We start from the raw sequence: 12172 nt of genomic DNA, 5'->3' as shown, positions 1-12172 counted from the left end.
TCCTCATCTCATTATCACGTGGCACGGGCAACAACCCAGAGATAACAACTCTGTTTGTTCTCGTTCTGAGCTTCCATCCTAGCTCCCTGAAAGCCTGCCTGACATCCTTGTCCCCTTTCCTACCTATGTCGTTAGTGCCAATGTGGACCACGACTTGGGGCTGCTCCCCCTCCCCCTTAAGGACCCGGAAAACACGATCCGAGACATCACGTACCCTTGCACCTGGGAGGCAACATACCAAACGTGAGTCTCTCTCGCTCCCACAAAATCTCCTATCTGTGTCCCTGACTATCGAGTCCCCAATTACTAATGCTCTGCTCCTCTCCCCCTTCCCTTCTGAGCAACAGGGACAGACTCCGTGCCAGAGGCCCGTACCCCATGGCTTACCCCTGGTAAGTCCCCCCCCCCCACAAGTATCCAAAGCGGTATACTTGTTACTCAGGGGAACGACCGCAGGGGATCCCTGCACTGACTGCTTCTTCCCAGTCCCTCTTACATCTATCTCCAATCTTTGGAGTAACTAATTCCCTGAAGCTGCTATCTATGCCTCTGCCTCCCGAATGATCCAAAGTTCATCCAACTCCAGCTCCAGTTCCCTAACTCGGTCTTGGAGGAGCTGGAGATGGCTGCACTTCCTGCAAGTAAAATACTAACGGCATCCCTCACCTCAAACATCCTGCAGGAGGAACATTGCACTCCCTTCCCTGCCATCCCTCTAACTTCTAACCAAGATCTGGTTAATAAATAAATAAAAAATAAATTAAAAAAATATAATAATAATATAACATGGCACTTACCTCACACCAATGGGTCTTATTATTAGGTTAGAGGAGGAGGGTGGGTGGGAGACACTACACGTGTACTGTCTCGGGTTTCCTCTCCACCAGAATTTATTGGTTGGGGGGGGGGGGTCCTTCCCAGAAGTCCGCGGGTCGAACCTCCAGTTCCCGCCTTATATTTAAAAAAATAAAATAAAATAAAACAGAAAAGAAGAACAGAAACGGGACCAGGTAAGTGATTTTAAAGTAAATACTCACCTCCCAGGAGGCCCTTGCGCACCGCTCCCGCCGAAATCCAAAGGGCTGCTCCTGCAAAGGTAAGTGATTTTAAAGTAAATACTCACCTCCCAGAAGGCCCTTGCGCACCGCTCCCGCCGAAATCCAAAGATCAATAACTCAATACACCAGTTAGTACGTTTCAAATCAAAACAAATTTATTATACACAGGCAATCACTACTCATGTATAAAACTCTACTTACTCGACTATCTCTCACACTAAAAGGCCTATACTTAGCTTTGGAACTGGCCCACCAGGTCAGGGGAACAAATGGCCTTTCGTTCGATTCGGAGTCTGCAGGATTCAAAGCTGGTATAGACTGGTAGCTAGGAGCGCCTATCTCGTAGCGTGCGTTGACTGGAGACTGACTTGGTTGGTGCAACAACTGGGCAGGTCACGTTCAAGGGTTGTTTCCAGCTGCTGAGAGACCCTGCCAAGAAGGACGAATTGAACTTGGGGACTCTACTTTATAGTCCCCAGGGGCTTCGCGCTATTCGGGGCGGACCCCGTACCTGGTTCCAAGTGATTGGACTGAGTTCTGATCACTTAGATCGATTTCTCCAATACTGAAGCTGTTCCCTGATTGGCCTTCCTTTGTCTTGGCTCCTGCTGGTGCCGAGGAGTCTGGCTTTACTTTGTTTACTTTAACTGTTTCCAGTTGTTCCCGGGGATCGCTCATCGATATGTAGATGGTTGTTAGTTTCAGTGCTGTCTGGGTTCCTGCAAGTTCTGATTACAGGAAACTTTGCACCTGCTTGTTTCTCCTGCGTTGGCTGAATTTCCCTGCATCCTTAGCGGATCTCCATTTTAAGTCGGGAAGTGGCCAACCCAGGTGGCTACAGGATGCACCGAATGAGTCAACCAAATTTAGTCCTTTTGAACTAATTTTTGGTCATGAGGTAAGAGGACCACTTAAATTGATTAAGGAAAAATTGGTGAGTGAGAAATCGGAAATTACATTATTGGGTTACGTGTCAAATTTTAGGGAACGATTAAATAGAGCAGGTGAATTGGCTCGACAACATTTAAAAGTTGCACAAAATATGATGAATCGGGTAGTGGACAAGAAATCCAAAGTCCGTAGTTTTGCCAGTGGAGATAAAGTTTTAGTATTGTTACCAGTGGTAGGTGAACCATTAAAAGCAAGGTTTTGTGGACCTTATCAGATTGAAAGGAAATTATTGGTAAAAGCACCAGATAGAAGGAAGACTCACCGAGTGTGTCATGTGAATATGCTTAAAAGGTACTTTTGTAAGGGCCACGAAGAATCCAGCACGAGTTTTAAGGATACCTTTAAAAGCACTTGTCTTTGCAGGGGCAGGCCAGTCGATTTCGGCGGGAGAACAGCTGGTGAGTCAGTTTCAGCAGGAGCATTGGGAAGAGGTTGCTGGGAGGTAAGTCTGTCCTTTAAAAGCATTTGTCTTTGCAGGGGCAGGCCAGTCGATTTCGGCGGGAGAATCAGCTGGTGAGTCAGTTTCAGCGGGAGCATTGCGGAAGTGGCTGCTGGGAGGTAAGTCAACCTTTAAAAGCACTTGTCTTTGCAGGGGCAAGCCAGTCGATTTCGGCGTGAGAACAGCTGGTGAGTCAGTTTCAGCGGGAGCATTGCGGAAGTGGCTGCTGGGAGGTAAGTCAACCTTTAAAAGCCCTTGTCTTTGCAGGGGCAGGCCAGTCGATTTCGGCGGGAGAACAGCTGGTGAGTCAGTTTCAGCGGGAGCATTGCGGAAGAGGTTGCTGGGAGGTAAGTCTGTCCTTTAAAAGCACTTGTCTTTGCAGGGGCAGGCCAGTCGATTTTGGCGGGAGAATCAGCTGGTGAGTCAGTTTCAGCGGGAGCATTGCGGAAGTGGCTGCTGGGAGGTAAGTCAACCTTTAAAAGCACTTGTCTTTGCAGGGGCAGGCCAGTCGATTTCGGCGGGAGAACAGCTGGTGAGTCAGTTTCAGAGGGAGCATTGCGGAAGAGGTTGCTGGGAGGTAAGTCTGTCCTTTGAAAGCACTTGTCTTTGCAGGGGCAGGCCAGTCGATTTCGGCGGGAGAATCAGCTGGTGAGTCAGTTTCAGCGGGAGCATTGCGGAAGTGGCTGCTGGGAGGTAAGTCAACCTTTAAAAGCACTTGTCTTTGCAGGGGCAGGCCAGTCGATTTCGGCGGGAGAACAGCTGGTGAGTCAGTTTCAGCGGGAGCATTGCGGAAGTGGCTGCTGGGAGGTAAGTCTGTCCTTTAAAAGCACTTGTCTTTGCAGGGGTACCTGGGACTTCGATGTTGTGGCCATTTCGGAGACATGGATAGAGCAGGGACAGGAATGGATGTTGCAGGTTCCGGGGTTTAGGTGTTTTAGTAAGCTCAGAGAATGAGGCAAAAGAGGGGGAGGTGTGGCGCTGCTAGTCAAGAGCAGTATTACGGTGGCGGAGAGGATGCTAGATGGGGACTCTTCTTCCGAGGTAGTATGGGCTGAAGTTAGAAACAGGAAAGGAGAGGTCACCCTGTTGGGAGTTTTTTATAGGCCTCCTAATAGTTCTAGGGATGTGGAGGAAAGGATGGCGAAGATGATTCTGGATAAGAGCGAAAGTAACAGGGTAGTTATTATGGGAGACTTTAACTTTCCAAATATTGACTGGAAAAGATATAGTTCGAGTACAATAGATAAGTCGTTTTTTGTACAGTGTGTGCAGGAGGGTTTCCTGAAACAATATGTTGACAGGCCAACAAGAGGCGAGGCCACGTTGGATTTGGTTTTGGGTAATGAACCAGGCCAGGTGTTGGATTTGGAGGTAGGAGAGCACTTTGGGGACAGTGACCACAATTCGGTGACGTTTACGTTAATGATGGAAAGGGATAAGTATACACCACAGGGCAAGAGTTATAGCTGGGGGAAGGGCAATTATGATGCCATTAGACGTGACTTGGGGGGGATAAGGTGGAGAAGTAGGCTGCAAGTGTTGGGCACACTGGATAAGTGGGGCTTGTTCGAGGGTCAGCTACTGCGTGTTCTTGATAAGTATGTACCGGTCAGACAGGGAGGAAGGCGTCGAGCGAGGGAACCGTGGTTTACCAAGGAAGTGGAATCTCTTGTTAAGAGGAAGAAGGAGGCCTATGTGAAGATGAAGTGTGAAGTTTCGGTTGGGGCGATGGATAGTTACAAGGTAGCGAGGAAGGATCTAAAGAGAGAGCTAAGACGAGCAAGGAGGGGACATGAGAAGTATTTGGCAGGAAGGATCAAGGAAAACCCAAAAGCTTTCTATAGGTATGTCAGGAATAAGCGAATGACTAGGGAAAGAGTAGGACCAGTCAAGGACAGGGATGGGAAATTGTGTGTGGAGTCTGAAGAGATAGGCGAGATACTAAATGAATATTTTTCGTCAGTATTCACTCAGGAAAAAGATAATGTTGTGGAGGAGAATGCTGAGCCCCAGGCTAATAGAATAGATGGCATTGAGGTACGTAGGGAAGAGGTGTTGGCAATTCTGGACAGGCTGAAAATAGATAAGTCCCCGGGACCTGATGGGATTTATCCTAGGATTCTCTGGGAGGCCAGGGAAGAGATTGCTGGACCTTTGGCTTTGATTTTTATGTCATCATTGGCTACAGGAATAGTGCCAGAGGACTGGAGGACAGCAAATGTGGTCCCTTTGTTCAGAAAGGGGAGCAGAGACAACCCCGGCAACTATAGACCGGTGAGCCTCACGTCTGTAGTGGGTAAAGTCTTGGAGGGGATTATAAGAGACAAGATTTATAATCATCTAGATAGGAATAATATGATCAGGGATAGTCAGCATGGCTTTGTGAAGGGTAGGTCATGCCTCACAAACCTTATCGAGTTCTTTGAGAAGGTGACTGAACAGGTAGACGAGGGTAGAGCAGTTAATGTGGTGTATATGGATTTCAGCAAAGCGTTTGATAAGGTTCCCCACGGTAGGCTATTGCATAAAATACGGAGGCTGGGGATTGAGGGTGATTTAGAGATGTGGATCAGAAATTGGCTAGCTGAAAGAAGACAGAGGGTGGTGGTTGATGGGAAATGTTCAGAATGGAGTACAGTCACAAGTGGAGTACCACAAGGATCTGTTCTGGGGCCGTTGCTGTTTGTCATTTTTATCAATGACCTAGAGGAAGGCGCAGAAGGGTGGGTGAGTAAATTTGCAGACGATACTAAAGTCGGTGGTGTTGTCGATAGTGTGGAAGGATGTAGCAGGTTACAGAGGGATATAGATAAGCTGCAGAGCTGGGCTGAGAGGTGGCAAATGGAGTTTAATGTAGAGAAGTGTGAGGTGATTCACTTTGGAAGGAATAATAGGAATGCGTAATATTTGGCTAATGGTAAAGTTCTTGAAAGTGTGGATGAGCAGAGGGATCTAGGTGTCCATGTACATAGATCCCTGAAAGTTGCCACCCAGGTTGATAGGGTTGTGAAGAAGGCCTATGGAGTGTTGGCCTTTATTGGTAGAGGGATTGAGTTCCGGAGTCGGGAGGTCATGTTGCAGCTGTACAGAACTCTGGTACGGCCGCATTTGGAGTATTGCGTACAGTTCTGGTCACCGCATTATAGGAAGGACGTGGAGGCTTTGGAGCGGGTGCAGAAGAGATTTACCAGGATGTTGCCTGGTATGGAGGGAAAATCTTATGAGGAAAGGCTGATGGACTTCAGGTTGTTTTCGTTGGAGAGAAGAAGGTTAAGAGGAGACTTAATAGAGGCATACAAAATGATCAGAGGGTTGGATAGGGTGGACAGTGAGAGCCTTCTCCCGCGGATGGATATGGCTGGCACGAGGGGACATAGCTTTAAACTGAGGGGTAATAGATATAAGACAGAGGTCAGAGGTAGGTTCTTTACGCAAAGAGTAGTGAGGCCGTGGAATGCCCTACCTGCTACAGTAGTGAACTCGCCAACATTGAGGGCATTTAAAAGTTTATTGGATAAACATATGGATGATAATGGCATAGTGTAGGTTAGATGGCTTTTGTTTCGGTGCAACATCGTGGGCCGAAGGGCCTGGACTGCGCTGTATTGTTCTATGATACAAAGTAATAACATTTATTTACAATAACATATATATATAACAGCAGCAGCAACTTCCCTTGCTGCACACTCCTTCCTGCTGCTTCCAAATTGGCCAGCTTTATTTATACATGGAGTTTACTAATGGTTTCTCCGCCCCCCTCATTGGGGAAGCTCATACTCCCACAGGATTGTGGGATTGCCATTAGTCCCCAGCCAATGGTCAGCAGGCAGGTTATAACAGGTAATTTGAAAGGGAAGGAGAGAAAAAGGAGGTTTTAATGATTCTAACTCAAAGTGACGAACCAAATCAAGATGACTGTGAATTTGACATACCTCAAATTAAATTGGAAAATGAGGATGTTCTTACAAATTGGGATAAATTGTAGAGTTACCTTACAGAGGAAAAACGGACTGACCTGAAAGAGTTATTGATATCACATTGGCAAGTTTGTAGAGATAAATTGGGAAGTACTAAAAAGATGTAGATGTGCACTTCATCGGGCGGGAGGCGGCCGCACAATGGAGGGCTCCCGTTCGGGAACGGCATTTTCGGGGCTTTAAGCCCGGTCCCAGGGTCCGCGGAGGCGGCAGAAGCAGGGAGAAGGCACGGAGGAGGCACAGTAAAGACACAGGAGGAAAAAAAGAACGAAGAAAAATGTCGAGGGTGAGCAAGAAAACGGCCGAAAAAAAACAGGAGCCAATGTGGTATATATTTGGAGAAGGGAAGGGACGGGACTTTCATTCGAAATGAGAGTTCTTTGGGGTGTAGGTGGATATGCGGGGTTTGTGTGCTAAAAGGGGATCTTTGGGCTTTCCTAGGGCCGGGCAAGTGGGAAAGGGACCCGGGCGGGGGCCACCACGCTGGCCGGTTTAAGCCGGCCAGTGAACGGGAGTGAGCTGGGGGGAGGGGCTGCGGCCATCGGAGCCTGGCAGAACAGGGTCCGAGTGGTCTAGCCGGGGTGGAATGTTGGGGGGAAGGAACCAAGGTTGGGAAGAGGAGTTTTACAAGAGGCAGTGGACGGGAGGAGCTGGAGACCTGGCGTGGGGGGGGGGGGGGGGGCTGGGGGGAGCTGTGTAAGATTAAGGGTGACTACGGGTAATCCCCGATTCCTTTTTGTAATTTGTTTATGTAGAGGTTTGGGGGTTGGTGGGTAAATGGGATCGTTGTTATTATGGGGACTGACATATCTTGCTGATTATTGTTTATTGTTGATGGATGTAAATGTGGGAGAAAATGTGAAAAAGGAGAATAAAAACATTTTTTTTTAAATGTAGATGTGGGAAATGCTGTTCCAATCAAACAACATCCATATAGACTTAACACTTTAAAATTGGCATGGATTAACAAAGAGATTGAGAGTATGCTTAAAAATGGCATAATTGAAGTGGGTTGCAGCCAATGGAGCTCACCCATAGTGATGGTACCTAAACCAGACAGTACCCAACGGTTGTGTGTGGACTATAGAAAGGTTAATGCAGTTACAAGAACGGACTCTTATCCTATCCCACGTTTGGGGGATTGCATTGAGAAAGTGGGACAATCAGCTTTTATTTCTAAGCTGGATTTACTTTAAGGTTACTGGCAGGTACCTTTATCCGAAACGGCGAACGAGATTTCAGCTTTTGTGACCCCAGATGGTATATACCAATTCAAAGTTATGCCGTTTGGCATGAAAAACGCACCAGCCACATTTCAACGGTTAACTAACAAAGTTGTTTCAGGATTACCCAATTGTGCGGTATACATCGACGATCTGGTAATTTTCAGTCAGACATGGAAAGAACATTTAAAACATCTGATGGAGTTATTCGATCGACTTCAGGAGGCGGGTTTGGTGATAAACCTAGCCAAAAGTGAATTTGGAAAAGCCCAAGTCACTTTCCTTGGCCATACAATCGGACAGGGTTGAATGGTCACACGGGATGCGAAACCAACAGTTATTGAAAAGTTTCTGATACCCTCAAGAGGAAGGGAAATAATGCGATTTCTTGGCAGGAGTGGATTTGATCGAACATTTGTGAAAAATATTTGTAGCGTGGTTGCTCCACTGATAGATCTGCTGAAGAAGCGCCAAAACTTTCAGTGGACAGCGGACTTTCAACAGGCATTTGAAGGCCTGAAAGCTGTGATAACCAATGCTCATGTGTTGGAGAATTACAAGGGACTCTGTGATCAGATTGAACTAAAGTATCGGACTTTAAAGAGAAATGGACGAATTGTGCAAGGACCTTCTTGTTCAAAGAGACTGTCAATCGAGAAGGATTTCAGTTGGAGGAAGAACAACAAAAATGGACTATATTATTATATCTGTTTGTGTGTGTTGTTTTTTGAAACGAAAAAGTATATTTACTGTGTGCTTTTCTTACAAATGGTGAAAAGGTGAAAAATGAAACCATCTTGAAGTTGATGGTTTATCTTTTTTTCTTGGGGGGGGAGGTGTCATGTGAGAGTACCTTTAAGAAATGGGTGTTTATAAATGTGTGTATATAAATATCTGTAGTGAGAGTACCTTTAAGAAATTGGTGTTTACTACTGCAGTGATGTCAGAGAGTGGGTGGAGCTGGGTTGTCTGTCAGCTTTTTACTTTTGTTTTAGGTTGTTTGCTGCAGGGTGTGTTTTAGTTTCGTTTTCAGAGCTGGATAGCTGCAGTCACAGCCAGAAGGTGTATGAGTCTCTCTCTCTGTAATCTAAAGACTGTAAATCGATCCTTTGGTGATTTAAAACTAATAACTGCTCTCAGTAGTGACTTTAACCTGATGTGCTTCTGTTTAAAGTCTTATGGATGTTAAAAGGACAGCGTAAGGATTACTTAGTGTTGTATTCTTTGGGGGTTGTAATTGGATTGATGGTTGCTGAGATGTTCACTGTATGTTTTAAAAAGGTTAACTTGAGTTCATAGAATAAACATTGTTTTGCTTTAAAAGTACTGTAAAGCTCTATTTGCACCACACCTGTCGAGTGGGCCATGTGCTCCCCACACCACAATCTATTAAAAGTTGTGGGTCAGGTGAACTCCATGATACATTTTGGGGTTCTCTAAACCCTGGCCCATAACAAATGTTACACGAGATGCACAAACAACCGAAATGCATCTTGGTCAACATTGTGGGGATGAAATTACTCTCACAGCTTGGAAAAAATGGGCATAATGGAGAGGAATTTAGCACTGAGAAGACAGAAAATAGGGAAATACATTTCACAAATACGAGAAAATAAGACACTAGGAAGATGAATTTCATGACTTTGTGTTACATGGATGCAATATTTTCTATAATACTGCAAATAGAATCTTACCTTTCGCCACTCCATGATATCTTTGAGTTTTCGGAACAGGAATATTCCTTTGCCCTGTGACCTTGCAACCTAAGTAGAACAGAAATGCTTTGTCAGCTACGAAACAGTTTTGAAGTGTGTGATGTGAAATCTCTATCTTTTCCCAGGCTGGGTACAGGTAGAATGGAATACGACCTGAAATTCATTGACTGATGTATGGTTGCTTTTATTGAACAGGCTTGTAGTGCAATTGGTCACAGCTTTTCTTCCTGTCCCAGAAAGCAATCTCAATGTACTGTCTACTCATCATCATCAGTTTTTTTTTTGCTGTTGAAGGAGCTTGTTCCTCACATGTAGAATCATCTGCTGTGTGATCTAGCATGGCTGAGAGCCCAATTGCAGATCTGCATGGTTTTCTACAGTATGGAATATTTTCTGACATTTTTCGGGCAAGCAAATTCTCCATTAGTCGATGCCAAAATCATGAAACGCGATTGGTCAGAGAATAGGTTCCGACGCATTAGCAGACCCAACCCGGTATTCTCCGGGGCCTCCACGATTCTCCTCCTCCGATGGGCTGAGTTCTGACAGCGCGGTTCACTTGTGCTTTATAAATCGCAAAACAGGGGGGGGTGACTGATGAAGGCGAGAGAGGAGGTAGGACATGGAGAGGCGAGACTGTGGGCTACTGGACACTGGCCGGGCTGGCTGGGAAGGGGGGAACCCTGCCAGGGCTGTGGAGGGGGAGTGGGGGGGGGGGGGGGGAGAACAGGCCGAGTGACCCCCCCACGGGACTGGGGTGATGCCCAGGCATGGACCACCATTACCGCGTCCATCTTGCTGCGCACCCACTGACCACCCACCTTGGCCCATGGTTCTGCAGGATGACACCGGTGGGATGGGTGCCCCCAGCTCCCCGCCCACTGCCGCACCTCCCCTCACCTGGCTGCCACCCACTGGCGGCCCACCAAGGGCAACACCCACAGTAGCCACATGGAGGCTGCGGTTCGTACCCCTGGCGAGGAGCAGTGCCAGCCGACAGTACCCCGGCATATGGGACGGACTCCAGGACCAGAGGCCCCCATAGTGCTGACCACCAATGGGGCCAGGAGTGTGGGGATGGAGGGACATATGGGAGCAGAGCCCACAGTGCCAACTGGGGCCACCATGTAGCCCGGTGGATCTGGTTGGGCATGGGGGTACACACACCATGCTAACATGTCGGCCTTTCACCCCCACCAGACAATGGATATTGAAATTCAACCAGCAATGGTGGCATTCCTCTTAACTGCTGCAGTTCTGGGGCTGTACGAGCTGGCGCTACTCGAGGAGGAGGAATCTGCAGCAGTGGAGCATGCAGCAGCAGAGCGTGCCGTAGAGAATGGAGAGCGAGCTGCCCAACATGCCGAGGAGGAGGTGCCATGGAGACTCCGCATGAGGTCTCGTGTGTACTGGCGCCACCTGTCATTCGAGGACCTGCCGTACCGGGGATGTCGAAGACTCCGGCTGAGCAGAGAGACAGTGACACATAACTGCCAGCTGATGGCACACCTGGCACCATGGGGGTATAAGGGAGGACACCCACTCCCGCTGGTCAAGGTGACAGTTGTCCTGAACTTTTACGCAATGGGGACCTTCCAGGCACCGAGTGGGAGCCTGTTGGAATCTCACAGTCCTCAGTACATAGGTGCATCCGCGGCATCACGGAGTTTCTATATGCCCAGGTTGCTCCATACATCCACTTCAATGTGGACGCAGGGTGCCTGGGCAACGGGGTTCGCCGCCATCGCCGGGATGCCCCGGGTCCAGGGAGTGATCGATGGGATGCATGTCCCCTACGGGCACCTGCAGATGACAGGCCGCTCTACACCTAGCGAAAGGGGTTCCACTCGATGAATGCGCAGTTGACATGTGACCATCAGCTGCACATCATTCATGTCTGCGCCCGATACCCAGGCAGTGTGCACGATGCCGTCACCCTGGCACACTCGACGATTCCTGACATGTTTGAGACACCTCCCTGTCTGGAGGGGGATTGGCTCTGGTTGACAGGGGTTATCCGCTGCTGTCGTGACTGATGCCACCTCTCCGCAGCCCACAGACGGACGTTGAGACCCGCTACAACGATGCCCATGCAGCGACCTGGTCCGTGATCGAGCAGTGCTTCAGCCTCCTGAAGATGCGGTTCAGGTGTCTGGACCGTTCTGGAGGGGCCCTCCAGTATGACACTGGGACGGTTTCCCATATCGTAGTGGCCTGCTGTGCCCTCCACAACATTGCAGGCAGAGGGGCGATGTGCTGAAGGAGGAGGACCGCCAGGCCTCGTCCGACGAGGAGGATGCGGAGGAGGGCGAGGGTAGGCAGGACATGGAGCCCAGGCGAGCACGGGAGGCCACATGACATGTTCGCCAGGGCCAACCCGCACGGGACGCTCTGATCACCTCCAGGTGCACTGACTGGGGGCGGGATTATGGAGGTGGTGGACTGGCCACGGGTATGGACACCCCCCCACCCCCGTCACCCCCTGCCTGCAACTCCCACTGTGATGCATACCTGTTGCACTACGGGGTAGGGGCCCTGGGTTGGCAGTAACAGTTGGTCTGGTCCATGGGAGGGAGGATGATGACAACCCGCTCTGCGATGAGCTCTAGTGCTCCACATCATTTGGCAATGTTTGACTCCTGCTCACAGTAGTACTTTCCACCGTCCACCTGGGTGATCCCTGCATGCAAGCTGACCATTCCATCACACGGTACCACCGAATCCCTGGGGTGGCGGTGGTGGGATCGGTAGGGGGGAGGGCGGGCGGAGAGTTTTGGGGGGGGGTATGTGGAGCCCTGGCCACACACAA

At 48.8% G+C, this 12172-nt stretch overlaps 1 protein-coding gene across 1 annotated transcript in view; it reads right to left on the bottom strand.

The window, feature by feature from the left end:
• Positions 1 to 12172, bottom strand: part of ttll9 (tubulin tyrosine ligase-like family, member 9) — a 401093-nt gene that overhangs the window by 191658 nt on the left and 197263 nt on the right. The window contains exon 3 of the mRNA XM_072514478.1: positions 9343 to 9411. Within this exon, the coding sequence (XP_072370579.1) occupies positions 9343 to 9411 (69 nt within the window). The remainder of the gene's footprint in view (positions 1 to 9342; positions 9412 to 12172) is intronic.

The sequence above is a fragment of the Scyliorhinus torazame genome, chromosome 8 (genome assembly GCF_047496885.1).
Source record: "Scyliorhinus torazame isolate Kashiwa2021f chromosome 8, sScyTor2.1, whole genome shotgun sequence".
Lineage (NCBI taxonomy): Eukaryota > Metazoa > Chordata > Chondrichthyes > Carcharhiniformes > Scyliorhinidae > Scyliorhinus > Scyliorhinus torazame.
Note: the sequence above shows the minus strand (reverse complement) of the source record. Positions and strands in the feature narration are given on the sequence as shown.